At 58.1% G+C, this 24,127-nt stretch overlaps 2 protein-coding genes across 15 annotated transcripts; both read left to right on the top strand.

Moving 5' to 3' along the window:
• The first annotated feature begins 35 nt into the window (after positions 1–35).
• On the top strand, positions 36–18,099 carry ELMO2 (engulfment and cell motility 2). 10 transcript variants are annotated; one of them, XM_084854977.1, is made up of 22 exons: positions 36–90; positions 5,428–5,551; positions 5,759–5,796; positions 6,060–6,132; positions 6,316–6,366; positions 6,556–6,737; positions 9,467–9,566; positions 9,800–9,951; positions 10,080–10,158; positions 10,460–10,495; positions 11,164–11,214; positions 11,702–11,824; positions 12,145–12,279; positions 12,438–12,542; positions 12,630–12,738; positions 14,380–14,516; positions 15,190–15,353; positions 15,477–15,589; positions 15,864–15,971; positions 16,200–16,282; positions 16,419–16,496; positions 17,069–18,099. In XM_084854977.1, exons 2-22 carry the CDS (start codon positions 5,474–5,476, stop codon positions 17,267–17,269), a joined length of 2,196 nt encoding a protein of 731 aa, XP_084711103.1. In that variant the 5' UTR covers positions 36–90; positions 5,428–5,473; the 3' UTR covers positions 17,270–18,099. The 10 variants fall into 10 exon arrangements, with proteins under 10 accessions (XP_084711103.1, XP_084711102.1, XP_084711106.1 ...); XM_084854976.1 differs by having other exon boundaries at positions 5,756–5,796; XM_084854975.1 differs by lacking the exon at positions 36–90 and adding an exon at positions 101–788 and having other exon boundaries at positions 5,756–5,796.
• A 1,005-nt stretch (positions 18,100–19,104) lies between these two features.
• SLC35H1 (solute carrier family 35 member H1) lies at positions 19,105–23,923 on the top strand. 5 transcript variants are annotated; one of them, XR_014790830.1, is made up of 10 exons: positions 19,105–19,252; positions 19,332–19,494; positions 19,739–19,802; positions 19,896–19,968; positions 20,078–20,246; positions 20,331–20,414; positions 21,085–21,260; positions 21,519–21,648; positions 21,766–21,940; positions 23,382–23,923. XR_014790830.1 is itself a non-coding variant. In XM_084854983.1 (9 exons), exons 1-9 carry the CDS (start codon positions 19,163–19,165, stop codon positions 21,867–21,869), a joined length of 1,053 nt encoding a protein of 350 aa, XP_084711109.1. In that variant the 5' UTR covers positions 19,105–19,162; the 3' UTR covers positions 21,870–23,923. The 5 variants fall into 5 exon arrangements, 2 of the variants coding, with proteins under 2 accessions (XP_084711109.1, XP_084711110.1); XR_014790831.1 differs by having other exon boundaries at positions 23,286–23,923; XM_084854983.1 differs by having other exon boundaries at positions 21,766–23,923.
• Positions 23,924–24,127: the final 204 nt, after the last annotated feature.

The following is a 24,127-nucleotide window of genomic DNA, read 5'->3' as shown; positions in this document are numbered from 1 at the left end:
GTTGCGGAGTGGCAGGAGACGTGCTCCGATGGGGCGGGGCGCCGCAGAAGGGGCCGTCGGGAGCGGCAGGGAGAGCCGAGGACCGTCCCGGTGAGTGGGGGCGCCTGCGCCGGAGGGGCGGCCGGAGGAGCGGGGGCGCGCGCGCGCCCCCCGGCGGCCCGGCCTCGCCCCCGCGAACGGAGCCCGCCGGGCGGCCCCGGCTCTCCGCCGCGCCGGGACCCTCGCGGGCGCCCCGGCGGCGGCGAAGCGCGGCAGAGGGCCCGCGGGGCGGTGCTGGAGCCGGCGAGCGGCGGGGCGAAGGCGCCGCGCTCCCGGGCCCGGCGGCCCCGCGCTGCTCTCGGCCGCGGGCAGGGCTGGCCGTGGCCCCCTCCGGCCCGGGGCCTTCCCCCGCCGGGCCGGCTGCCCGCCCGCCCCCTCGGCTCGGCGCCCGCCCCGCTCCTGGCCGGCGGGGCGGGCGGGGCGGGGCGGGGCGCGGCTCGGAGGCCGGCGGGGCTGTGGCCCGGCAGGGGCCCGAGGCGGCCTCGCCCCTCCCCCGCGCGGCGCGGCTTCGGAGGCGCCTGCTTCCTCGGCGCGTCAGAGGAGCGCCTCCGGGCTGCAGGGCCTCCTGGGCTGCTCCGCTCGAAGGACGGGCCGGCGGCTGCCGGAGGACGGAAGGCCCCTCTCCCCGGCCAGGCCTCAGCGGGGGGTGCTGCGTTGCCCCGCCTGCTCCTTCGAAACGTGCGTCTGACTTGCGAGAAGACTTGCGATGCCCAGGCAGCACCGAAGGCTGGGAATGCAAGGAGCCGCCCGTAAATAGCCCTGAGCACTTCCCTTGGCTTCACATCTCCTCGTCTTTCTGTACTTCCCTTTCTGAATGATGCTGGTTCCTCTTGAGGAGGCAAGCCCTCTTCCTCAGCCAGTGCTTCAGCCAGCCCTGCTAGAACTGTCAGCTTCTGCCTGGGGCCTGCATTGCTGTTTCTGTGCCATGATGGAGCTGGAAAGGCAGGGAGGACAGCCGCAAGCCCACCATCCTCTGACCTTTTCTAGGCGTGGGCTGGAGTTTGCTGCAGTTCCTTGCAGGGAAGGACCTTCGCACACTTGCAGTAGGTCCCAGTTTCAGTCCCCAGCAGCATCTCCAGGTAGGGCTTGGAGAGAGACTGCACTGGAACCCTGAAGAGCTGCTGCCCGTCGGTGTAGACAGCACTGAGCTGAATGGACCCGTGGTTTGACTCTGTATTTACTTCTTTATATAGTACCATCTGAGTACGTGGGATTTTACAAGCAATGGGTATGACAACTCCCTACCCCAAAAGGTTTATACTCAAGGTGAGGGGAAAATAGAGGTCTGGGGAAGCCAGAGAAGAATATATGATTATTTCCGTTGCACGCAGGCATTGGCTAGCCACAATAAGGCACAGGGATCAGGGGCATGATCCCAAGGCTTCTTGGAAAATGCATTTTGAGGATGGACTTAATAGAATAACAGGAGGTGGTTGCACAGAGGTGTTCTGTGGGAAGTCCCAGACATATTTGGCAATGAGGGAAGATGGACAGAGTTGTTCCAGGGAGTAGAAGATCTTTGGGTGGCTGAGGACAAAGGAGCTAGATGAGCAAAGGGCACGGGAAGGGCTTTCTCAGGATGAGGGTGGTGAATAATTTGGCAGCAGGTTGCTGTTTGGTTGTGAGTCAATGCAGGTAAAACTATGGAAGAAAAGGGGAAGATTGCAATAGTCAGGGCAAGAGTTGGCTGCAGCATGGGCAAGAATTTTTGCTGGAGGGACAGAGGAAGGGCTGTATCTCTGTAGTGCTCTCAAGAGAGAATCAACATGATTGGGTGATGGGCTGAACTTAAGAGACAGAGGAGAAAGAAGGGGTTCCCAAAGGGGAACCCAAGGCCTTGTGCCTGGTCAACAGGGTGGGTGGGTGAGTGAATGAGGAGATGAGGTCTTGGGCGGAATGGTGAGAAGCTGAGTCTTGAGCATACTGAGCTTGAAACTAAGGAGAAGCAGAAATGTCAGGGAGGCGGTTGAAGAGACAGGAAGATCCAGGGTAGAGGTCGGTGTCAGCATATAGATGGGAAGTGATGAGACTACTAGGGAACGGTATTTAGAGCAAGGGTGCAAAATCTCTTCTAGCCTGAGGGCTGAATTCAATTCCAGAAAAGCTTGTGGGGGGCACATTCCAGTGGTGGATGGAGCGGAGGGCAAGGGGCCAAAATGCCAGCGTGTTTTAGCTTGACGTGCCCACTGCCAGTGACAAGGCTTTGTCAGAGGGAGCTCGATCTTTTAGAATGGGAAAACCGGGAAACTGCCAAACAAGTGGGGGCAAGGGAGGTGGAGAGTAGGAACCACCTGGCGATGTGGGGAAGGGGGTGTGGCCACCTGGGGAGCCAAGGCATCAGGTTCAACATGCCTGATGTAGAGAGAGCAATAGAGGGTTGAGACCCAAGGGACCCCAGTGGAGAAAAGGAAAGCAGAGGAGCATTCCCCCTACGGTAAGGGTGAGCAACTTGCGGCCCTCCAGATGGCAGCCCCCGCCAGCCTAGCCAGCAGTGAGGGATGATGGGTGATGCAGGCCAAAACATATGGAGCGCCGCCAGGTGCCCACCCCTGCCTTATGGAGACATTGGAAGAGGACCTAAATAGGTAGGAAGTGGACCAGCTGAAGACAGAACAACGGTGGCCCAGGGCAGAAGCCAGTAGGAGAGAGTGATCAACAATCAAAGTTGGCAGACAGGTTGAGGGAGATGAGGCCTGAGTAGAGGCCCAGAGAGCTGACAGTCAGGAGATCATCAGTGGTTTTTGTGAGGGCGGTTTCAGCGGGGGGTGGGGGCGGAAGCCAGATTGGAGGTGGTCAAAAACAGCATTGGATGGGTGAAAGTTGAGACACTGGGAGTAAGCAGCGTGCTCTGAAGCTTGGAGGTAACAGTCAGAAGGCAGAGCAGACAGTAGCTGAAGAGGGGGGAATGCATCGGGGTGGGTGGTGTGTTTTTTTTTAAGTGTAGGGGGAACTGGTATCCTTGAATGCTGAAGGGAAGAAGGCAGCAGGGGAAGAGGTTGATAATGTGGAGAAGATGCATAATGACAGGGGAGATGGCAGCTGGAAGCCAGGAGGGGAAAGGATCCAGGGAGCACGTGGAGGAGTTAAATGAGGACAATAGGGCAGTCAACTATAAGGCAGCTTCCTATGTTTCTGTGGGTGAGAATATGCTCCCTGCCTCCCTGTTGCTGCTCATGGGTCAGATCCCAAGCGCCAGCTCTCCCCGCACCCTGTTAGATTGCTGCAGGTATCTCATAATACTAGAACCCCAATAGGGTCATCCCATGAAGGGAAATGGTGGGAGATGGGGGGGAGGCCTTCTTTACATGGTGCACAAAGTATAGAATTTGCTACCACAGGATGTAGTGTTGGCCACCAACCTAGATGGATTTGGAAGGGGTTTAGACAAATTTGTGGAGGATAGGGCTTTAAATGGCTAGTAGTCCTGATAGCTTTATGTTAACTCCAGCGTTGGAGGCAGAATGATAGCCTGGGGTGAAGGGTAGGTTTAAAATACTTTTAATAAGAGATAAGCTCAAGTGATTGAGGAGGAGGAGGGTGCTATTGTGCTCACATCCTGCTTATGGGATTCCCATTTAGGCCCCCACTGTGCAAACAGTGCTGGACTAGAGGGGCTTTGGTCAGGTCCATCAGGTCTCTAATGTTCTTAGACCCCATTGTTTTCTCAGGACAGCTTGTGGGAGAGGAGGAGTTGCAGCTGAGGTCTGAATGCTGGACTTTGGGAGAAGCTTCTGTTTTGGAAAGGCTTATATGTGGGCAGAAGGGCAAGGCATAAGTAGCAGGATCAGGGAGGTATCGCTGTGGCTTCCAGCCCTCCGAGCGGCTGCAGGCATGTCTCCGCGCTCCTTGGGCCAGTGATGTGGGAGCTGCCTCCTTGCTCCTGGGAGTGCTTGGGGATTTGGGAGCACACAGTTGTCACCTGTGTGACTTGACTTGTCTGAGAGAAGCTGCTGCCTGGTGATGTGGGGTAGGAAATTTTCTACTTTTCGGAATGTAACGTTCCATAAAATTCTGTAACCTGGAATGGATACAATGCTGGTCAAATCTTATAATGTTGTAATTTACTATTTTCAGGAAGCTATCTCTGGGAAGCCTGTGTAGTTAAATTAGTTTGTTAACAGTTTTTAGTGCTGTCATCCTCCCACCTCTGAAAACATAAATATATGGGAAATATAGACTATTGCATTGTTATGTCTTAAATTTTTTACAAGAATTCCAATAAAGATAATATCCGAGTAAAACTTTTGGATTTGTTTGCTTCAGACTGCAGTATGTAGTTTATTGAATCCCCACCTCCCCTCCCACCCTGCAATCAAACTTTTCTGTTCCACCTACTTTAGGCTATTGGAAAAACTATTGAGATATTTCTACAGACCACAAAATTAACATTATACAAAGCTAAGGAACATCAGTCAAATATACATGCTAAATTAGATCATAGATCAAAGAATCTCCATTTTGGGCAGCGGAACTTCTTCCAGAAAACGTCCCATCACTGGCACTGCCCCAAGTAGAAAGGAGCAGCACCTCCCCCTTCTCATAGCAGCCCGTTGGGGCTCTTCCCGGCTGGAGCACTGGCCAGGAAAGGGTTGCAGCCGCCCTTCCTTGAACAGGAGGCTGGTGGTGCAGCCAAGGCGGTGCCCCCCCCCCCCGGCCCGGCAAAGAAATGCTGTTGGGGGAGCACAGCATCTTCCAGGTTTGGAGCTCTCCAGGGCTGCTTGGGGAGCCTCTGCTGTCTGCGGGGCTTGGCAGGGATGTTGTTCCAGGGGCTGCAGGAGGGAGAAGGGGTGCCCCTGCCCTGGTGAGCCGCTTGATGCTTTCTCTTTGGCATAAGGGGTAAAAGGGCAGCACTCCTTCCCAAGTTGGTGCCAATTGGTCCCCATCCCAGGAAGAGGAAGGAAAGTAGATTCTGCTTGCCTTCGTGTAAAAGTCTGGAATTGGGGGCCGTGTTGCTCTGGGCGTGGACACTTCCAGCCTTGTGTCAGCCAGCCCCCCGCCCCCAAATGAGGGACTAAGAGGACCTGTCTCCTGTCCCTTGGGGGAGGACATGCCTGCTAGTTTCCCCTGCACCGAGGACCGGTAAGTGGCAGTGCTCCCCCTTTGCCTGGGCCATGAGTCACATCCAGCAGCCCGTGTGTAGCCAGCCAGGCAGTGCCTTGGACCGCTCCCTTTTGGAGGGGACAAGCCCTCCCCCCAGCAGTGAGCTTCAGCCAGGCTTGTGGCATCTGTCTGTGAGGGTTCCTGAGCAAGGGGGCGATGCCAGGTGCTGCCATTTGATTTTTGGATCAGGGAGACCTGAGCACCTGGCAGAATTCACTCCTGGAGGCTCCACCCTGCCTCCCAGGTGTTGCTGTGTATTGGGCTGACTTGCCTTCTCCCTCTGGATAGGTTTGGGAGGTCCATTCCTCTCCCCATCTCTGTGAGAACTGGAAGGATGCCGCCCCCATCAGACATCGTCAAGGTGGCTGTAGAGTGGCCAGGGGCCAATGCACAACTGCTCGAGATAGATCAGGTGAGGGCTCCAGGCTGGCTAAGTGTGGGCAGTGGCGGCGGCAGCATGGGCTTCTGATGAGCTGTGGTGCGGAGCTGAGCTGGTGGGCCTTCAAGGGTGGGCTCTGGGAGGAGCTTTGTGGCGCTGGCTGCAGGGCTGGGGTAGACGGGACTCCATCCAGAGGAGGGTCCTAGCTCAGGGTTCTTTCTCTTGCCCCTCTCTCAGAAGCGCCCCCTGGTGTCCATCATCAAGGAAGTGTGTGATGGGTGAGTGCTGGCTGGACCAGGGTCTTGCGGAGGTCAGGCTGGCCTGTCTGCCCTCCCTCCCGCCCTCCTTGCCTGCTGCCGCAGCAGCCATCATACCTGGGCCCCAAAAAGGGTCCTGGCGGAGCTGAAGACTCCCTCCCACGGCCCACTCAGGGGCCTCCCTTTGCCCTTCTTGCTTTTGGGTGTCGGGCGCCAGCCCCCTCCCCAGCTCGATTCTGGGGTGGGAAAGCTCCAGCGAGCTTTCTCTGTGCTTTCCCCTCCAGCTGGTCGCTGCCCAACCCAGAGTGCTACACGCTGCGCTATGCTGACGGGCCCCAGCTGTACATAACGGAGCAGGTTGGTGTGCGCCGTCTCCACCCCCACCGGAAGCAGCAAGAGGACTCCATGGCCTGGCAGCTTGGGCCCTGGGGGAGTGCATGGGAGCCCTGCTAAAAATGCAGAGTAGAGCAGGACCCCTGCCCGTCTCTGCTGTCCACCCCCAGTTACGCGAAGCAGGCATTTTGTCTTTCTGCCTTAAAGACTCGTGGTGACATCAAGAATGGGACCATCCTGCAGTTGGCTGTTTCCCCGGTAAGTCTGGGGCGCCCCCTCCCACTTTCTCTCTCCTTTGCCGTAAGTGGCCCCCTCCTTTGCTGGTGGCTTCATTCTCCACCTGCTGGCTGTGGAATGAGCTGATCTGCCCGGGTTTTCTGGAGCTGACCAGCTGGGGCGAGTGCCGTGGCAGGTTGGCAAGGGACCCGTGGATGACCTGTCTCCCAGTCTAGGGCTGCCCGCCAGCTGATGGATCGGATCCAGTCGCACAGCATGGAGGCCCGGCTGGAGGCCATGAAGGAGCTGGCCAAACTCTCTGCAGATGTGACCTTTGCCACTGAGTTCATCAACATGGATGGCATCACAGTGCTCACCCGCCTGGTGGAGAGTGGCACCAAACTCCTCTCACAGTAAGTGCCCCATGGTGCAGACAAGCAGCCATGCCTGCCTCTTCCTCCTCTGTTTTGTTTGTTTAGCATTTCTTGCACTTGTGTCCCACTCCAAAGGGCTGGATTCGCCTGATCTCATCTGATCTCCGGAGCTAAGCAGGGTCAGCCCTAGTTAGTCCTTGGATGTGAGACCGTTTGGGAATCAGGCTTCCTGCATGGAGCAGGGGGTTGGACTCGATGGTCTTGTAGGCCCCTTCCAGCCCAATGATTCTGTGATTCCTTCCCGGGGCTTCCAGGGGTCTCCCATCCAGGGCACGGATCAGGGCCAGTCACATCAGGCACTCCCATGCCTTTTGCTGGGTCTGGCCATGGGCCCTGAGCAGAGGAGAGCTGTGGAGTGGAGCAGCGCTCCAAGGGCTGCCTCACTGCTGCTATCTGGGCAGAAGCTGCCGGGGCTCAGGAGACCTGTTTCCCCTGTCCTGGTCCTCGGGCTGCAGCCGTTGGCGCTCTGCAGCCCGGTTCTGGTGCTGTCTTCCTCCTTCTGAGGAAGCCTACCACCGGTGGCTGGGCTTTGTCTTCGTTTGTTGCCTGGGATGTCCAAAGAAGCAAATGGGCTGCAAAGGAAAAGGAGGACACCCTCTAGAAGCCGGACTCTGCAGGGCTGACATTCTTCCCTTTACCTACATGCATTGTTAGCAAATCCCTGAAGCCTCACTCAGGCCTCAGGGTCATCTGGATACAGTACAGGACCTTTTTGTTCAAACTGGCTTTTGGGAAAGACCTTTCTATTTTCCCGGGCTTTCATTCTTAAATATTCTAGTACAGATGCGATCTTCTATTGCTGATTTTATACTGTTTAGATTTTTTTTCCGTGTTATATCTTTGTATTCTATGGTTTTGATATTTTTTCCTGTAAACCACCCAGGGAACTCTTGTTATAACATAAATAAATATGGACATCACAATCACAGCCTTTCTCAGACGGTGGGCCAGAAAGCACCGGTGGCTCTCGACTGCTTCCAGGAGGGTCTCCGTGCTGCAGACTGCCCAGGGCTTCTTCGCCTGGCCGCCCTGTGCCCTGGCCGCACAGAGGCAGGTGTGGCAGTGGGAGCTAACTGGAGAGCAAGACCACTATTTTCCATAATAATACTTTTAAAAACTGGGAATAAAGAGGGCAGGGATAAGAGAGGGAAGCTGTTCTAGGAGGAAGTGAATGTAAAATGAGCAGCAGGAGGGTGGGATGAATGAGACTGGCAGCTGGGGAGAGAGTACAAGTTAGTGTGAAGGGAGATTGGGAGGAGAAATGACAGGCAGTGGGTAAGAAGACTTTGAGAGGCATGTGTGGGGAGGGCAGGAGGAAAATAATATAAAATAGGAAGAGCCTCTGAATCAGCAAATTCTGCCTGGGATGGGGAGATTGAGTGATGATATCTTCAGAGCCAGTGTCTCTACCTCACCTGAGAAAAGCTGAACTATGGAACTCCCTGCTACAAGGGAAGGGCTGTGGTGAAGAATGTACCCATTTCCAAAGATGGATTAGGTATCAATAAAGTACGATATCAGTAATTGCCAACTGATTATGCAAAACTCCGCTGCCATCTGCCACCATTTTGTGACTGGCTCTGACCCTGCACTACCATTTTGTGCCTGGTGGGCCTCTGTCATTTTCAGCTGGCTCAAGAGGGCCCTGGGGGTAGAAAGGGTGTGAACCCCTGCACTATCACAAGGCCACCAACTCGGATGGCTGTAAAAGGGGATTAGACCAGTTCGTAGAGAGATCTGTCAAAGGCTTCTAGTCACAAGGGATCAGAGGCAGTAGTATGTCTCCAAACACCTGTTGCTGGGGAGCAGGAGGCGCTCTTGCCCGCACGTCCTGCTTGAGGGCATCCCAGTGAGGCATCTGGTCAGCCACTGTGGGGACAGAATGCTGGGCTAGAGAAGCCTGTGGTTGGATCCAGCACAGCTTTTGTTAGGATGGAGTGGGCCACACATAAAACTAGGTAATAAGCATGCCACATCACCAGAGGAACTTGAGGGGGAGGTCTTGCCCCAAGGGGGTGCCTGTAAAGCACAGTACAAATGCTTGGAATTGCTCCAGCTTGTTTCCGTGAGCCTCTCGGCTGCTTCTGGCGCTTTGCAGGCCCTGTTTCACCTTAGCCAGAGAAGCACCTCTGCCCCTGCCTCCTGAAGGCCTGCTGTTTTCAGATCAGGTTAGATTTAGGTCTTTTGTACTTTCAGAGAATGTGGGCCTTCCTGCCAAGGAAGGAATGGCGCGGAGTTGGAGCTGGAGGACCCATCGGGCCCAGCAGGAAGGACCAGACAGGTCCTTGTTTCCTTATCACCAGAAGCTTTGTCCAGCCTCTCTCTGGCTTCTTCAGGCCGTTGGAAGCAGTGATTTTTGGGATGCCATGCCGTGCTGGTCCAAATCCCACGGGTGGCTCATGAAGCTATGAAGTGGCAGGGAAATGCAGGGTGCTGCCTCTGGCCCAGGTCTTGGGCGGTGTGTGCAGGGGGAGCTGTCCTTGCGAACTCCCTGTGGGCTGATGTGGGGTGGCCAGGACAGCCTCAGTCTGGAGCTGGTGCTCTGCATTGCCAGGGCAGCGAAGCCGGGCTGGAGACAGGGGAGAGAGGCTGTGTGTCGGGAGGCCTGGCCTGGCTCGGCTCAGCAGAGAGCAGGGAAGGAAGGTGTTGCGCTGCGCCCCTGTGCCAGGCTCCCCTTCCCAGAGGCTGCTCCACGTGTCCCCGTGCAGCTACAGCGAGATGCTGGCATTCACCCTGACAGCCTTTCTGGAGCTCATGGACCACGGCATTGTCTCCTGGGATATGGTGTCCGTCACCTTCATCAAACAGGTACAGTTGGCCAAGAGTGGAAGGCATGTCTGGGTCGTGGCAGGGAGCAGGGAAGTGGTGCTGTCTGCTTCCAGCTCTGCCCATACTGGAGGCATTCAAGATGCGGCTGTACCACCATCTGTCAGGGATGCTCTGACTTGGATTCCTGCACGGAGCAGGGGGTTGGACTTGATGGCCTTGTAGGCCCCTTCCAACCCTACTATTCTATGATTCTGTGATTCCTCCACCTGAAGATTGCAGGGTATGTGAGCCAGCCGACCGCGGATGTCTCCATCCTGCAGCGCTCCCTGGCCATCCTAGAGAGCATGGTGCTAAACAGCCAGAGCCTTTACCAGAAGATTGCGGAAGAGATCACAGTGGGGCAGCTCATCTCCCACCTGCAGGTGTGAGTATCGCAAGCCTCCAGGTCCCCCTCGCAGGCCTCAGCCGGTCCCTGCGCCGCTGCGAGCTTGGCCTCTGCGCCATCCCGGCCGCTGGGGAGCAGCCATCGTCTCTCTCTTGGTGCTCCTGCAGCTCGAACCAGGAGATCCAGACCTATGCCATTGCCTTGATCAATGCCCTCTTCCTGAAGGCGCCGGAGGACAAGAGGCAGGTGGGTAACCAGCCCCCCGTTCCCTCCGTCGAGCTGGTGGCAAGCGGGTGGCAGCCCGGCAACAGCAGGTGTGGTGGGCAAGCCTCCGCTGTAGCTGGGGCGGGCCCCTGGAAAGACCTGCCTTCCGGCTGGAGCAACTGTGTCCGAGGCAGCAACTGGCCAGTGGGGGGGTCCCATCGTGCTGCGTGGCGCTCGCCTGCCTTTGCCGGTTTCCTGGGAAAGTGTGCCCCCGCCCCCCCAAGGGGCTCTGGGCTGGCTCCCCCATCTGCTCTGTTTGTGCCTTTCTGCTTTCTGTCAGCAGGACAAGCTTCTTAACCCGCTAGACCTGCCCTGCACTGTAAGTAGATTCCTGTGCCAGGGAAGGTGGAAGAACGTTGGCTTTGGCTGTTCTTTTTAATTGTCTTGATACGTTGTTCTTGCAAGCTGCCCCGGAGCGCCTTTTGAAGCTCAAAAGCAGTAGAGAAATCATTTATCGACAATTTTCGCAAGGGTGCTTTCCGGCTTGAAAGCACTGGGGCCCAGCCCGCTGCTCCTCAGGGGCTGTTGAGGGACGTGCTGCTTCTTCCTCTCCTCCTGCTTTGATCAGTGCTTGCCACATCATGCCTGCAGGGGCCGCAGGACGTGTGCTCTGTGGGCCCAGGCTGTGTAGGAGCAGCACAGTGCTCCTGCCCCGGGAGCGAGGAGGGCCTCGGATCCTCAGTGGGTCAGGGTTCAGGTTAGCATCCGTCGGCCTTGAAACAGGGGCTGTGCTGTGCTGAACTGGAGGCGTTTGTGGGGCCACCCAGCAGCAGCAGCAAGAACCGGCCTGCTTTCCTCCTGCCACAGCTGGATGGGCTCCTTCACTGGGTCATGGCAAGGTTGTGTGTGGCAGAGGGCAGAGCGGGCTGTGCTTGGAGCAGGCTGGCTGGGCAGGGCTGCGTTACCCCACCACAGATGGGGCAAGATGGGAGATTTGTCTGTTTGGCTGTCCCCTGTTCTCATATTTCCTCTGTAAATTCATCACAGGAGATGGCGAATGCATTTGCCCAGAAGCACCTGCGCTCCATCATCTTGACGGTGGGCACCACACGGGGATGGGTCAGAATGCTGTTAATACTGAGTGCTTATGTAGCATGGTTCAGGTTTAAGAACGCAAGGAGAGACACGCTGGATCTGACCAAGGGTCCATCTAGTCCAGCATTCTGTTCTCACAGTGGCCGACCAGCTGCCCAAAGGAAACCCACCAGCAGGGCGTGAGCACAGCAGCACCCTCCCGCTTGCGCTCCCCGGCCACTGGTGCGCCTCGGCCAACTGCCTCTGATGCTGGAGAGAGCACAGTGTCAACAGGACTAGTGGCCATCAATAGCCTTTGAAGCGCTTCACGTGCATTACCTCAGAAAGCCTTACAACAACCCCATAAGGTGGCTCAGTATTGTGATCCTCCCTTTGCCCGCTCTCTCGCCAAGCCAGGCCCTTCATCAGTGCAAGATGTGGGTTGCGTTGCAGGGCGGTGATAGGGCTGTGGGGCTTCTCTCTTCTCATTTTCCTCACCCTGCTCCTGCAGCATGTCATCCGAGGCAACCGGCCCATCAAAACAGAGATGGCCCATCAGCTCTATGTGCTTCAGGTCTTGACTTTTAACCTCCTGGAAGAGCGAATGATGACCAAGATGGACCCTGGTGACCAGGTGACTGGAAGCGCTGGCCCGCTGTGCCCTGGGTGCAGGGTAGCTGCCTGCCTCCTGTGTATGTACGCACACAGGAACCTAAGAGGTTGCCTTTGGCCGAGTCAGACCCCGCTTGGTCCATCTGGCCCAATCCTGTTGACGCTGGCTGGCAGCCATGGCTCTCCCTCCAGGGTTTGTCAAGGGTCTTTCCTAGCCCTACGTGGAGATGCTGCCAGGGATTGAACTGGGCACCTCCCGCGTGCAAAGGGGGGCTCTGCCACTGAGCTATCCCATCCCCCCCCCCCCCCAGCACTCAGTCTCTGTCTTTTTCCCCTGGTCAGGCACAAAGGGACATCATTTTTGAGTTGCGAAGAATTGCTTTTGATGCAGAGTCCGAGAGCAACAGCATCCCTGGAGGTGGGACAGAGAAGCGCAAAGCCATGTACACCAAGGACTACAGGATGCTGGGCTTCACGGTAGGCAGCCTCTTGTCTGTGCTTCCGCAAGTGAGGCAGCCCGGCCAGTCCTGTGGCTCTTGCTCTAGGGGCCAGCTCTGGGCAACAGAGGGGCAGCCCATTGGAGGCTGGGCAAGGGATGCCCTGCCTCTGATCTGGGTGGCTTCTCTCTTGCACAGAACCACCTCAACCCTGCGCTGGACTTCACCCAGACCCCACCCGGGATGCTGGCCGTGGACAACATGCTGTACCTCGCCAAATGCCATCAGGATACCTATGTGCGGGTAAGAGGTGAGGGTGCTTCCCCCTCGAGGTCCAGCCTTCCTCCCTCTCTCTGCCCCCCACCCTCACGCTGCTCTTCCTGGCCACAGATCGTTCTGGAGAACAGCAGCCGGGAGGACAAGCATGAGTGTCCCTTTGGACGCAGCGCCATTGAGCTCACCAAGATGCTGTGCGAGATCCTGCAGGTTGGAGAGCTTCGTAAGTGAAGTGGGAGTTGAGGAGCTGGGCTGGGCTGGCACCACCCTGAGCGAGGCCTGTAGTGCTGGTGCCGGAGGCAGTGCTGCTCCTGGCAGATCCCCGTTCAGCAGGGCTTCACTCTGGTTCTTCTCGGCCAGATGGATTGGACTGCAACTCCCATGGTGCTGGCTAGGAATGATGGGAGTTGCAGTCCAGTGGATCTGGAGAGCCCCAGGTTGGGGAAGGCTGTACTAGGCTCTGGGCTAAGTCTGTTTCTGGGCTTCCAAACATCCTGCTACCTTCAAGGGGTGTTCAGTGTTCTCTCTGACCGTCCGTCCCTGGCTTAATGTGTGGCCCTCCCAATGTTCTGGCCTACAGCTCCTGTCAGCCCTGGCCAGCATAGCCAATGCGCAGGAATCAGGAGGGCCACCAGCGGTCCACCTCTGCTGTCAGCACACTGCGTTGCTTGGTCCAACCAAGATTCATCTCGTCTAGCATCTGCAAGGCACCTCAGGAACTGTAGAAACAGATAGGGTGTGATGATCGGTGACTTTGGCCCAGAGATGGGATACGTCTCACAGTGGAGGGTCCTTCCCCTTTCCCCCCTCCCCTGAGTGTTTCTCTTGTGAGAAGGAGGATGTTTTTTAGTCCAAGATTCGTAGCTTTGCCTTTAAGTTCTGTAGTGAACTCTCACGTAACGCCCTCTGGCCCCAGTGTCTTTAGCAAGTTTTTAGCTTGTCAGTTTTCAAATATCTGCTTTGACACCAAAATATTGTTCTCCTGTCATCCAGCAATCCAACTGTTTCTCTAGCGGTTTTCTTCTTCTGTTGTTCTTTAAAGAACTACTTTATTATATATTTAGTAATTTGCTCCTCCAATTCTTTCATTGCTTTATTGTCAATGTCAATATCTCTTGCAAGGGTTTGTGTCTTTTAACAATTTTTCCTCAGGTGGGCAAGATTTCCTCTTTTAAAAAGAGAGTGCTTCTTACAGCATCCAGACTTTGATTTCTAATCATGTGACCATCTCTGGGGTCTTATTTTTGCCTTTTCCAATTTGTGCTTATGCATTTTAAGGATTAGAATAATTTTTTAAAAGTTGCCAAAGAGATTTGACTGTCCTGACCATCACATTCAGCTTCCTGAGCCCCTTTCTGAAATTAAATCTAACCAGGGCTCTGTGTACTCCCAGGTTCTGTCTGTCTGACCATCTGGACTCTTCACCCAGAAAAGCTGGATTCTGTGCCCAGTGTGGTTTTGCAGTTTTGTATCATTTTTATGCTGGATTTCCTTGCCACAGGGAGCAGCTGCGAGTTCTGGAGGGTGCTGGAGCCAAGCTGTATTTGAAGTCCCTCTCATCCTCCTCTCGAGCCTCCAAGGTGGCACAGGCATTGCCCACACAATGCCTTGCATGTCTTTGGCATTTTGATTCAAAGAGCCAGAATCTTGTTTTTAAAAGATGAAAACTGTGATTCTCAAGAAGCTGAATCCCAGCACATACATGGAGCCCCAAATAGAACCGTGTTTGTGACACTCCTGTGCAGTTGAACCTATTAGTGTTGCTGCTGCTACTTGTACCACATCACTCACCTGAAGAACAGCTTGAGGAGTTTTGCAGTCCTCTGCTGCTCTGACAACCCTGTTCCTCCATCTCTCTGAAAAGCCAACGAGGGCCGGAATGACTACCACCCCATGTTCTTCACTCACGACCGTGCGTTCGAGGAGCTCTTTGCCATCTGCATCCAGTTGCTCAACAAGACCTGGAAGGAGATGCGAGCAACAGCTGAGGATTTCAACAAGGTAGGCGCTCCAGTTCTGTGTTCCAGGTGTCGCAAGGAGGGCTGCAAGCCCAAGCGGGGGGCCGCCTGCTGCTGCTGCTCTCCAGCTGGGACGCTGCTTCTGATCCTCAGCACTGGTGAGGCCTCACCTGGAGTACTGTGTCCAGTTCTGGGCACCGCACTTTAAGGAGGATGCAGGCAAACTGGAGAGGGTTCAGAGGAGGGCAACAAAGATGATCAGGGGACTGGAAACAAAGCCCTGTGAAGAGAGACTGAAAGAACTGGGCGTGTTTAGCCTTGAGAAGACTGAGGGGAGATATGAGAGCACTCTTCAAGTACTTGAAAGGTTGTCACAGAGAAGGCCAGGATCTCTTCTCGATCGTGCCAGAGTGCAGGACACAGAATAATGGGCTCAAGTTACAGGAAGCCAGATTCCGGCTGAATGTCAGGAAAAAAACACGACAATGGAACCAATGACCTAGGGAGGTGGTGGGCTCTCCCACACTGGAGGCATTCAAGACGAGGCTGGACAGCCATCTGTCAGGGATGCTCTGACTTGGATTCCTGCATTGAGCAGGGGGTTGGACTCGCTGGCCTTGTAGGCCCCTTCCAACCCTACTATTCTATGATTCTATGATCCTGCTCTTGCCATTGCTGCCGCTCAATCAGGGATGCTTTCCTTTCTTTCCTGCCAGGTGATGCAGGTGGTACGGGAGCAGATCACCCGGGCACTGCCCTCTAAGCCCAACTCCCTAGACCAGTTTAAGAGCAAACTGCGCAGCCTGAGCTACTCGGAGGTCCTGCGCTTGCGCCAGTCTGAACGGATGAGCCAGGATGACTTCCAGTCCCCGCCCATTGTGTGAGTGCCTGTGTGGGGAAGAGGGCTGCTGGGGGTCAGCAGCTCACCAAGGGCAAGGCTCCCTCTCTGGGGGAGCCCTCCTGGGGCGGCACTCACTGGCCTGCTGTGTGTGGCATTCCCCAGGGAGCTGCGGGAGAAGATCCAGCCAGAGATCCTGGAGCTCATCAGGCAGCAGCGTCTGAACCGTCTCTGCGAAGGGAGCAGCTTCCGCAAGATTGGGAATCGGAGGAGGCAAGGTGAGCGGGGGGCATCTGCTGCAGCTCTGGAGGGCCGCCTGTGTGGCCAGTTGGGGATTGGCCACTCGGCACATGTGAGGGCCGGCGGCTGATGGGACGGGCGGCACGGAGGTGAGCGTCCTGTGTGGATGCTGGCAGGAGGCAGCAGAGCCCTGCTTGGCCAGGAAGGAGGGCGACCCCCAAGCAGGGAGGTCGGGGGGGGCGGGTGCCGTCGCCCCTCTGGACGGATTTCTGTGGAGCAGCGAGTGACCTGGGGCTGTGCTGTGTGTTGCAGAGCGCTTCTGGTACTGCCGCCTGGCCCTGAACCGCAAGATGCTGCACTATGGCGACTTGGAGGATAACGCCCAGGGAGAAGTGACGTTTGAGTCACTGCAGGAGAAGAGTATGTGTGCGTGTGTGCGCGTGTTACGTTGAGGGGCGAGGAGCATGTAGCCAGGCCGGGCCCAGGAGGGGCGGGGGTGCCACAGCGGCCAGCCTTCAGGCTCCACTGTGCAGAAAGCCAAGGGCAGCTCGAGGGACTGCAGGACCACCTGCCAGCTACGAAGAGCCTGCCTGGCTTGTGGGGGACCTCTTCCGCTCCCATGAGGGACTCTCCCTTTTTGCTTTCCAGTCCCTGTCGCAGACATCAAGGCCATTGTCACTGGGAAAGACTGTCCCCACATGAAAGAGAAGGGAGCACTTAAGCAGAACAAGGTATCAGCCAAGGAAGGGGGGTGTGGGGTCCTGGTCACGGCCTCCCGTTGGACAGCGGCTGGGCTGGGCTCGGGTCCTTCTGCTAACTAGCTTTTTTTGCCTTGTATCTTCTCTCCCCATATCACCCACCGCCCAGGAGGCACTGGAGTTGGCCTTCTCCATCCTCTATGACCCAGATGAGACTCTGAACTTCATTGCACCCAATAGATATGAGGTGAGCCAGGCTCCTGGGCGGGAGGTGCCTGGGCGGGGCTGCACCTGCAGTGGCTGGAGTCGTCCACGGGAGCCGCCTGCCAGAGTGAAGACGCTCATAGCTAGAGCCCCCGCTCTGAAGCCTGCAGCCCCCTGTCCCTCGTTCTGGTTGTTCTGCCACACATGGGTTACATCTGGAGCGTGCTGTGTTCTTGTTCACTTGCCACAGCGGCCTCGCCTGGAAAATGTCAAATTTGGGCTAGTCTAGTGAAACAGATTGACAGTAGATTCCGAGGTAACAAAAGAGTGCATGTGCGTGTATGCTTTCCCACATAACACATGATTAAGTCAGAGATAGGGCAACGGCCTCTGCTGGAAGTGACTTTTACGGAGAATTAGATAAATGCGCGGAGGGTCGCCTTTTCTTGCTTGGCTTCTTCACCATGACAGCAGAACCGTGAGTCTCTGCCCCCACTTGGCTGGGCCAGGGCTTTGTTCCTGAAGCGTGGGCAGCCTGGGAGGCGGAGCGCTCACGTTTGTTTCCGCCGGGCAGCAAGTGCCTCTGTCTCTGAGGTGCCCTTCCTCTTCCTGCAGTACTGCATCTGGATTGATGGCCTCAACGCCCTCCTGGGGAAGGAGATGGTCAGCGACCTGAGCAAGAGTGACCTGGACACCCTGCTCAGCATGGAGATGAAGCTGCGCTTGCTGGACCTGGAGAACATCCAGATCCCAGAGGTGCCCCCGCCCGTCCCCAAGGAGCCCAGCAGCTACGATTTTGTCTATCACTATGGTTGACACCCGTGGAGCCCCACGGAGGACGGAGATGGCTGTGGCAGTGCCTAGCAGAGCCTCCAGCTCTCTTGCATGTGTAGAACTTCAGTTGGCCACTCTGCTCTCTTGCTTGTGAGGGGGAAACCTCTGTCCTCATGGGCTGCAGGAAGGAATCCTGCTTTTTTTTGTTTTGTTTTGCCATCTGACTCCTCCCTGCTCGAGTGTCATGACCCCACTCCCATGCAGTATAAGGGGTGGGGTGTATACGGCAGCACAAGCCCCTTTAAGAAGAGCTGCCTGCTGGAAGATGGTGCCCAGAGCCAGGCTTAGCACTCCCCTTACCATGGAGGGATGATGTGGTCTCTCCTGTGGGACTGTGTGTAGCAAAGCAGTCCCTAGCATGTCTTTGGCTGCCCCTGCTGAGCTGTGCTTAGCTGGAAAGGTGGTGGCGGCGGCAGCAGCGTCCTTGCTTTTCGCTGCCCTGTGGAGTGAGAGGGTGGGGCTGTGGCCTCATGAAACTCCCATTTCCCCCTAAAAGCATGTGGCTCCCTCCAGAGGCCAAAGGCTTGGTGGCTGGGAAAGCCCAGTGGTGTGGCTGTGGACCCTGAAGCCATGGCCTTCATGGATGCTTTTGCCACCAGTCCAGCCTGCCTGCGGTAAGGGGCACTGAGGTCTTCCCTCCTGTGTGTTTCTGTGGCTAGGAAGGACGGCTGCCTGCCTGCTTGCTGCTGCTGGGCCACCTGCTTGCTCCCAAGGGCGGGTGGCCCTGTAGGCTCCTTCAGCAACAGGGCCTCATGGACAGGCTGGATCTGGCACCCCCCCATCTTCGCATTAAAGGCTGTTTTCCCTCCTTTTGGTGGCTCCTGTTTCCTTCTCTGTGCCTGTGCCAAACGCAAACTCACAGGTGGGGTGTTGCAGCTAAAAATGGGCCATGATAGGTTCCTTGCTTGGAGGTGGGACACTCGGCTCCTCTTTCATGCTCATGTTATGGCCTCCTCTCAGGGCAAATGTGGCAGCTGCCCCTAAAAGACAATGCTAAGGGCTGTAGTAGCAGCGGGCAGATAGCTTGATGAACGTGTTGACGTAGCGTGTGGTTGCTGTGACAAAAGGAAGTTCCATTACTGTTTTGTTTACTTATCAGCAACATTTCTATGCCACTCATTTGCACAAATCCTGAAGCAGTTTACAAGACCAAAAAACAGCAATACAACACCTACACAGTAGTACGGCCTTGAGGATTGTTCAAGGTCGCTCGTGGCTGGAGGAGAGCCAGAGGAGGAAGATGCGTTCAATACATCCTGCAGAGGAGAGGTTGCTCCACGGGGTGGGCACCGCCACCAAGCGGGCCCTCGCGGCCAAGTGGAAACCCGCAGGCTGCGGCATGGAGGACGGGCCCCCCTGCAGGTTGCCGCGGCCTGGGAGGCTGGAACGGGGGCGTGTCCCTTGCGGTGGCTGGCCGGGGCAGGGGCGTCCGGCGTTCGCCATTCCGACAGGATCCGCCGGGCGCCGCCACGAGGGGGGCCGCCCGCGAGGAGAGCGGAGGCGGCGCTGCCCGGCCTCGCCTCGGGCCCTGGCGCCCGCGCCCCCGGCTCGCCTGCCCCCGCGGCGCCGGTGGCGCTGTCCCCGCTCCCGGCGGAGGCGCCGCGCTGAACCCGCCCGGGCGCCGCGAGGGCCTCGGCGGGCGCCCCGGCCGTGGGCGGCGCGGGCGGGCCTCCCCCTGCGCGGGCAGCGGGGCTGTGCGGCCAGGGCCGCCTCCTGCGGGCCCCGTCCTGCGGCGCCGCGTCTAAGGCTCGCGCCGCGCGGAGGGCGCCCGGCCGGCCGAGGCAGCGGCTCCCGCGCAGGCGCGCGGGGCCGGAAGGGGCGGGCCGGAAGGGCGGTTCGGCTGGCGGGGCCCCTCCCTCCCCCTCCCCGCGCGCGATGGCGGCGGCGGCGGCGGCGGCGGCGCTGGTGCTGCTGTATTACGCCTTCTCCATCGGCATCACCTTCTACAACAAGTGGATCATGAAGGTGAGGCGCGGTGGGCCGGGCCGGGCGCGGTGGGCCCCCGCCCGCCCGCCCGGCCTGACGCCCGCCCGCCCGCCCGCAGGGCTTCGCCTTCCCGCTCTTCATGACGCTGCTGCACCTGCTGGTCACCTTCGCGCTGGCGGGCCTGGCCCGGCGCCGCTGCCGCTGCGGGGGGGGCGCCGCCGCCCGCGCCGCGCGACCCCTCCTCCCCTGGGCCGCCTACCTCCGCCGCGTGGGCCCCGCAGGTGAGCCCGGCCCGTCGGGCCCCGCGCGCGGGAGGGGCGGGCGGCCTCGGGGGCCCCGCGGGCCCCGCGGGCGCGTGGGGGCGCCTGGCAGCGGGCCGGGCCGGGCCGGGCGGCGCGTGGCGGAGGCCGCTCTCCGGCTGCGGGGCCCGCGCCGCTGCCCGGCCGGCCGGCCGCCCGCGCGGCGGGAGCAGGGCGCCGCCCCGCCTGCCCCCTGACGGCGCGCCGCCTCCGCCTCTCCTCCCAGCGCTGGCCACGGCCCTGGACGTGGGGCTCAGCAACTGGAGCTTCCTCTACATCTCCGTCTCCCTGTGAGTTGGGCGGCCGGGCGCGGGGCGGGGCGGGGCGGGGCGGGGCGCGCGCTCCGGGCTGCCCAACAGCCGCCTTCGCCTCTGGCCCTGCAGCTACACCATGACGAAGTCCTCGGCGGTGCTCTTCGTCTTGTTCTTCTCCCTGGCCTTCAAGCTGGAGGAGCCGGTAAGCCGCCCGCCGCCGCCCCGGGCTGAGCGGCGGGGCCTGGCCCGGCCTGGCGCGCTGGGCGCGGGACCTGCCATCCGGCCCACGCTGCGCTTCTTTCTCCGGCCAGAGGGCAGCGCTGATGCTGGTGGTGGCACTCGTTGCCGGCGGGCTCTTCCTGTTCACCTACAAGGCCGTGCAGTTCGACGCAGAGGGCTTCTTCCTGGTGCTGGGCGCCTCCTTCCTGGGTGGCATCCGCTGGACGCTGACGCAGATGCTTCTGCAGAAGGACGAGCTGGGTGCGTGTGCTTCTTGGGAGGCTGCCTGGGGGCCCCGCTCAGCCCCTGCCCCTTGACAAGCTGCTCTTCTCTCCCCTGCCGCAGGGCTCCAGAATCCCATTGACACCATGTTCCACCTGCAGCCCGCCATGTTCCTTGGACTGTTTCCCCTCTTTGCTGCTTTTGAGGGTAAGCTGCTTGGGTGAGGTGGTGGGCGGCTTTTTGGAGGCGCAGCACCCCTCAGCGCGCAAGTGATACCTGAGCTGGAAGAGGAAGGCTGCAGACAGGGCAATAGAGTCGCCTGCGGAGGGACTCCTGTGCACCAGAGAAAATGGCCCCAGAAGCAAAGGCTGGTGGAAAAGCAGATCTCTGTAGGTTTTTCTGTGGCCCTCAATTTCTGATTCCCTTAAGGTAGTCAGTGGCTGCTAGCCACGGTCTCCATATGCCCCCTCTGGATTTCAGTCCCTGCAGAACCACAGAGGGAGAGGCCCCTTCCTATTCTGCTTATGGGCTTCCCATTGGGGCTCTGGTTGGCCAGTGGCAGAAACAGGATGCTGGATGTGGGAGGCCTTTGGTGTGGTCCAGCTCCAGGGTCCTTCTTATGTTTCTGGGGGGGGGCAGCCGCCCTACCCTTGGTCTGTGGCTCCCTTGACTGCTCCAGGACTTGGCTCCTGGGAGGCAGGACAGTGCCTGGCTGGTGCGGACGGAGCCTCCTTGCGCTGCAAGTCTGACCCCTCTTACTGGGACCCCCCTGGGAGTTGCTTGCAATCCAGCCGTGAGGCTGTGCCGTGTATGTCTCCTTTTGCCCTTGGACGTGCGCAAGCCCGTCTCCGTTCTGTCCGGGTGCTCCCTTCTCCAGGTCTGCCCTTGTCTGCATCTGAGAAGCTATTCCGTTTCCATGAAGCAGAGCTGCTGCTGAGCCAGCTAGGGAAGCTGGCCCTGGGGGGGCTGCTTGCCTTTGGGTTGGGTTTTTCCGAGTTCCTCTTGGTGTCGAGAACCTCCAGCCTCACCCTGTCTATCTCTGGGATTTTCAAGGTATTTGCCAGCCTTCCTCCGCTAGGACTCTAGCTCCCTCTGGGCAACCCTCTGTGGTTCCCACAGCCAGTCCGTTCTCGGCCTGGACGGTGGGTCCAGGAAAGGGTCTGAGGTTGCTGGTTGGCCTCAATGTGAACACTCAAGCTTGGTGGGCTCCTTTCCCTGAGAAGGCCGGGGTACTTCTTTTTGGGAGAGGGCAAGTCCCAGGATGAGCTGCTGTCTGTCACGGCCGTGGCTTGATGGCTCTCTTGTCCCCAGGAAGTCTGCACAGTGCTTCTGGCCACGCATCTCCTGGGAGACCACCTCAGCCTGTTGAACTGGCTCGGCTTTGCTGCATGCCTGCTGGGCATCGCTCTGCATGTGGCACTGAAGGCCTTCGGTGCCAGAGGTAGCGTGAGCGGGGCGAGGCAGGCGGTTCTTGTGCACTCTGCCTGGCAAGCTTCTGGAATGAGCTGGGCTGCTTCCTGGCCAGCCCTGGCTGAGTCCTCCCCCCCTCTCCACACAGGGCCAAAGGGTGCAAAGCCGCACAAGGCGTCAGGCTCAGACTTGGAGCTGCTGCTGCTGCATCACCAGGAGGAAGGCGAGGCTGAGGCTGCTCCCCAGCGCTGAAGGGGCTGAGGCTTCCCCGCCAGCCCCAAGGCGGGAGCAGCATCCAACCAGCCCTGAGTGCTGCAAGCAAGGTGTAGCCCATCATGGCTGGTTCTCTCTCTGCAGGAGCAGGGCAGCCCGATGTGGGAGGCTTGTGGTCAGATCTCTGGGCCTTGGAAAGAGGCCCGAGCAGTTGGGCCTTGATGTCATGGGAAGGAGCTGGAGGATCAGGGCCTGGGGAGGCTGACAGGGGGCAGGTGCCGATTCGGGCTCAGCCGGCAAGAAGCTGGCTGGTGTTTGCAAAGCCAGGCTGGGCGGGCCACACCATGTTGAGATGGGTGCTCTGGCCCCCGAGCCTTGGGGAGGGGGGCTCATGGCACCTTGTTCGCAGGCCCGTCTCTGTGTAGCAGCAGTCTCCTCCTTCTGGCCGAGCAGTGGAGGCTGTGCACGTGCCAGCTTGATGTGCCAGTAAAAGGATAGAGCACAAGGCCAGAGGGCTTCGTACGGTGCAGAAGAACAGCCATGCTGTCTGCTGCTGGATCTTGCATTGGTCCCCTACATTTGGACGCCTGGGAGTCCTCCCCCCTCCCCCCCCCCCCCCCGGCCAGCAACCTTGGGCTCTGGGATTGCCGGTCTGGAAGCGGAGCTGTCGAAATCTGGCAGGGGTGTGGGCAAAAGGGGAGACGGCTCCTCGCAGGTGGGGTGGGACCAGAGGGAGTCATAAGGGAGCCCTGCTGCCCTGAAGAGCCGGTGCCACTTCCTGGAGGTGGGAAGGGTTGGGGGACACCCAGATGGCTCATGCACAGAGCGAGGCCTCCAAGGGCCTGGCTTGGCACCAGGCTCCCTGACTGCTGATGGCATGGTCGGGTGGCTGCCCTTCGAAGCATCAGGAAATTCCCTCGGAAATCGCTCCGCATAGATTGGCCATCCTTGGAAGGGGGTGGGGGGGTGTCTTGGCAGTGCCATCCTGCACTTGAGAGCAGCCCTTTGAAGCCTCACAGGATTGCAAGGATGAGCTGCCCCCATGCACTGAGCTGGCTGGGAGTGCCCCCCCCTCATGCCGAGGTCTGCCTCTGTCACCCACCTGTGAATCCTCCAGGCTGAGGAACATCTGGGGGGAACCTGCCAGCAACAAGCACATGTTGCAACCCGTTCATCACGCATGTTTGCTTCAAAGCAAGTCCTGTTCAGTTCGGTGGGACATAAGCGAGCGAGTCTCTGCATACAGCCTTGGTGAAGGCCTTAGCAGTTCCCTTGCTGGTTCACCACATCCCCTGCGCTTTGGTCCTGGGAAGCCCTATGTGTGAAGGAGCTGCTAGCCATCCCCACACATTGTTGCTGGCCACTTGTACTCGGGGGTGGGATCCCTGCCTTCCGTACAGTGGGCCCATTTTTAGTTGCCTTTCCCCCCCCTCTTTACCTGGCTTGTTTTCCTAGCCTCCAAGACGTTTCTGGTGGGGAGACGGCCTTTCTCCACTTCAGTTGCCTTGATTGCCCTCTCCTGAGACTTTTCTGCCTCTGCCCTTTTTGCAGTGGGGGTTCGGGAGCGCCACCTCTTCTCAAATCTGGCTGCACCACCTATTCGTAGAGTGGCAGAGTGTCCCCTCCGTTTGATCCTCCATTGGATCACAATGGCTCCCTCGACTCCAGCATCCTCTTCCCCACAGTGGCTCCCGGATGCTTCCGGGAAGCCCACCAGCGGCACATGACGATATCCCTCTCCCACTGCTGTTGCTCCTGCAAGTGTCATTCTGTGACTCAGTGCCTCTGACTCTGGAATGTCTGTATAGCCAAAATGACTGGTAGCCATCAATAGCCTTATTCTCCATGAATTTGTCCAGCCCACTTTTAAAGCCATTTGAATTGATGGCCATCACCACATCTTGCGGAAGTGAAGTCTGTAGCGCCGTGTGAAGAAGCCCTTCCATTTATGTGTCTTAAGTCTCCCTCCAATCAGCTTCACAGGATGATCCCACTGGGTTCTAGTATTATGGGGAAAGGAGAAAAATATCTCCCTACCCATTTTCTCTGCACCATGTGTAATTGTATAAACCTACTATTTTATAAACTTACAATCTGGCTGTCTTTTTTCTGACCTAAAAAGCCCCGAAATGCCTTTCCTCACAGGAGAGTTGCTCCAGCCCCTTAATAATTTTGGTTCCTCGTTTCTGCCCCTTTTCCAACTCTGCAACATTCTTTTCTCTTTCTAAAATGGGACAATCAGAACGGCATACGGTATTTCTCAGCTGCTGCATCAGTTATTTCAGTGAACTATGAAG

This window comes from Heloderma suspectum, chromosome 4, assembly GCF_057233095.1.
Source record: "Heloderma suspectum isolate Gila_16-S chromosome 4, 16-S_ref, whole genome shotgun sequence".
Taxonomy (NCBI): domain Eukaryota; kingdom Metazoa; phylum Chordata; class Lepidosauria; order Squamata; family Helodermatidae; genus Heloderma; species Heloderma suspectum.
This window is presented reverse-complemented; position numbering and strand designations above follow the sequence as displayed.

Excerpts from the sequence above, each read along its gene's own strand:
- ELMO2 (XM_084854973.1), top strand. The coding sequence starts at position 5,474 with ATGCCGCCCCCATCAGACATCGTCAAGGTGGCTGTAGAGTGGCCAGGG. Across the intron at positions 9,952-10,079 it reads CTCATCTCCCACCTGCAGGT|CTCGAACCAGGAGATCCAGA; the intron begins GTGAGTATCGCA and ends GTGCTCCTGCAG. Across the intron at positions 10,159-10,459 it reads CGCCGGAGGACAAGAGGCAG|GACAAGCTTCTTAACCCGCT; the intron begins GTGGGTAACCAG and ends TTCTGTCAGCAG.
- SLC35H1 (XM_084854983.1), top strand. The coding sequence starts at position 19,163 with ATGGCGGCGGCGGCGGCGGCGGCGGCGCTGGTGCTGCTGTATTACGCC. Across the intron at positions 19,803-19,895 it reads CTCTACATCTCCGTCTCCCT|CTACACCATGACGAAGTCCT; the intron begins GTGAGTTGGGCG and ends CTGGCCCTGCAG. Across the intron at positions 20,415-21,084 it reads CCTCTTTGCTGCTTTTGAGG|GTCTGCCCTTGTCTGCATCT; the intron begins GTAAGCTGCTTG and ends TCCCTTCTCCAG.